We start from the raw sequence: 2,860 nt of genomic DNA, 5'->3' as shown, positions 1-2,860 counted from the left end.
GATACTACTAGACCAGAAGAAAAACACTATTTTTAACACTAATTTAAGTAGAGTAGGTAATGAGAGCTTTCTAGGACACATTTTTTTAGTTCATCTATAGCTAATTGACAAGAAGACATCATCCCTACATGATAAACTCAATATCAGTCTCTAGAGAAAGAATGCCCCACTGTGACCATGTGGAGAGCTTACAAAGAAATATTTTCTGTAACTCCTAAAAGGTTTGTGCTCTGCTTCCCTTGCAAAACCTGCTACTGTGCCACTCAGAGCACAGTAGTACGTGGCTGAGTCTTCCTCCTGAGCAGATGTTTTCTTCAGATGGAAGGACGCCTCCCTTTTGTTAAATTCAGCCGTGAAACCTTTGATACTCTCTCCAGAGATGTGTTTAAGGAGTAACTGGAGGCTTTGTTTGGGGTACTGGACATACCAGAAGAGTCTAGGACTCCCAGAATATGAGTAGTTGCATTTCAGCTGCACTGGCGCCCCTTCAGACACAGAGAGGTGGTCCTCGGGCTGAGTTACTATCTGGGCTCTTGTTCCTCCTGTAACACGGATTCTGGATTAGGAAGAGTCTTACAGACTGAGGAGGATATTTCATTAAGGTTTTTCTAAATCAGAAGACCTTGGCAAAGTAAAATAGAAAGAGACTTTACTCACTGAGTGTAAATATCATCACAAGCACCGAAGTGAGGGTGGGCTTCATGTCTGAGCAGTGGGGAAGCAGGCAACTCTTTACTAGAGGTCTCTTCTTTAAACAATTCAGCCACATAAACGCTCTGACAGAGCAGTGGGTGAGTTTACCCAACACTGAAAGCAAAAAGCTCCTCCTCAAAGGACCTGGTTGTTTTTGGCTTCCTATCAAGTTCAATTTGTGTAGCATCTCCCTCTAAAGGTCAAACCTGATATTACAGATAATCTTAGGCTTCAGGAAGCCTTCAAATTCTCAAACAGAATGGAGAGCGTTAAAAATTAAATAAATAAATAAAAGACAAAGTGTAAAGCTATACTAATTGAAGAAGAATGTTACTACAGAGGTCCACATATTCAGTCCAGCGAAACAGAATTACATTCTTTATAAGTCCAAATATTTAAACATGTATAGAAATTTATTTTTTAAAATGGGGAAAAGATGTTAAATTCACTAAAATGTGCTACAAGATGAAGAATCCTTTAGAAGTTAACAAATAAATGTGGAGGCCTACCTTAACACCTGTTACAAAATAAATTTTAAAAGGGGGTATTATTTACTATTTCTAAATAAAATAAAAGATAAACTAGTTTTGTAAATTTAGAATGGTCACAATTTTCTAAGCATGGCAGTCACAAAACATAATATTAATTGATCACACTTCACAGAAATTTAAACTTCTGTACAGGTATTCTAATGACAATTTTAAATATTTTTAGATCAATTTATTTTCCATCCACCATCCGTGGTTTTAACCTTTTCCACATAGGAAGTGGCCTTTAGAATTTTAGTTCTACAAGTCAAAAAAAAAATGGGCCATACACAAAGAAACAATCATTTGACCCGGGAAGAGGACAATTCTGGAAACAGCCGATTGAAAATGTCACTAATCTCCTGTCCTTTGCCAAGGAGCTTCTCTGGCTACCAACCGGGCTATATTGAGAGAACTTAAGTGAGGTGCCCCATTTGGGGATCACATAAACCTGGGATCAAGTAACAAGGAACTCCAGGGTGAAGAGCAGAAAACTCAGAGTCATGGAGAGATAGTTTGTCCTGCAGAGATCAGTGAATCTCTCAAAAGAAAACTAATGATCTTGAGAGTTTCTCTCCTCTTGTTCCCAAATAGCTGGAAAGAAAGTAACAGATAGGTTGAGTCCTATCGTCCTTAAATGAGGTGTAATGCAAGGAGCTCAGGGAGCAAAGAGATTTTCCTCCAGTTTTTTCAGCAGGGTACCAACAAAGCTGCTGATGTCATCGCCCTGCCTGCTGCTGCATTGCTGACCACAGACGCAGAAATGCCCAGGTGTTTTGCATCCACAGGATTAAAGCGCCCTGGTAATCATGCATGTCAGCAGGGGAGAAAAGAAAGGGAAAGGAGGCCCGGCTTGGTGACTCAGCCTGTAATCCCGCGCTTTGGGAGGCCGAGATGAGTGGATTGCCTGAGCCCACGGGTTCGAGACCCGCCTGGGCAACTTGGTGAGACCTTAACTTTACAATAAAATTTAAAAAATTAGCCGGGTGTGGTATTGCATGCCTGTAGTTCCAGCTACTTGGAAGGCTGAGGCGGAAGGATCGCCGGAGCCCAGCAGGTCGAGGCTGTGGTGGCCGGGAGCAGCCACCGCACTCCAGTCTGGGCGACAGAGCGAGACTCCGACTAAAAAAAAAAAAAAAAAGAAAGAAAGGGAAAGTATACCTCCGAGACAAATGAAAGCCTCAACTGGATCATGTACAGCCTGAGAACATTATTAAGGTCAGTGACCCAATTTCCTCAGCAGAGAAAAATCGGACACATAGTTTGAAAAGTGATTGAGAATTCATGTGTAAGAAAGTTCTCACAGAGGAAGGATCCTATTGAATATACTGTTTATTCATTTTATTCTCTTAAAGGAGTAAATACAAGTCAACAAAATTAGGAGACTTCTGTAAAACCAGGACATATGGTCAGCATGGACATATAAAATGTCTCCAACAAGACACTGGTTGATAGAAGGAGAGATAGGACATGATGGCCACCTGATTCATCTCCATCTCCCTTCTTTTCCTGTTCCACACTCTCCCTGTTCACCTTGAGGACTCAATTCTGATCTGTGAACATGAGGTAGAGGTCACATTTTTTATTGTGGTAAAATGCATAGCATTAAATTTATCACCTTAACTTTTTTTTTTTTTTTT

General features: G+C 40.6%; 1 gene segment (V, D, J or C); it reads right to left on the bottom strand.

Moving 5' to 3' along the window:
- Window positions 1–248: 248 nt before the first annotated feature.
- Window positions 249–790, bottom strand: LOC103253752 (the record flags this gene model as incomplete). The annotated part of the segment is given in 2 exon segments: window positions 249–542; window positions 658–790. Coding segments are annotated over 2 exon segments (406 nt in total), but the record flags the coding sequence as incomplete, so codon positions are not given.
- Between the last annotated feature and the right edge of the window lie 2,070 nt (window positions 791–2,860).

This window comes from Carlito syrichta, unplaced genomic scaffold (assembly GCF_000164805.1).
Source record: "Carlito syrichta isolate Samal-C Ts95f unplaced genomic scaffold, Tarsius_syrichta-2.0.1 Scaffold250396, whole genome shotgun sequence".
NCBI lineage: Eukaryota > Metazoa > Chordata > Mammalia > Primates > Tarsiidae > Carlito > Carlito syrichta.
Note: the sequence above shows the minus strand (reverse complement) of the source record. Positions and strands in the feature narration are given on the sequence as shown.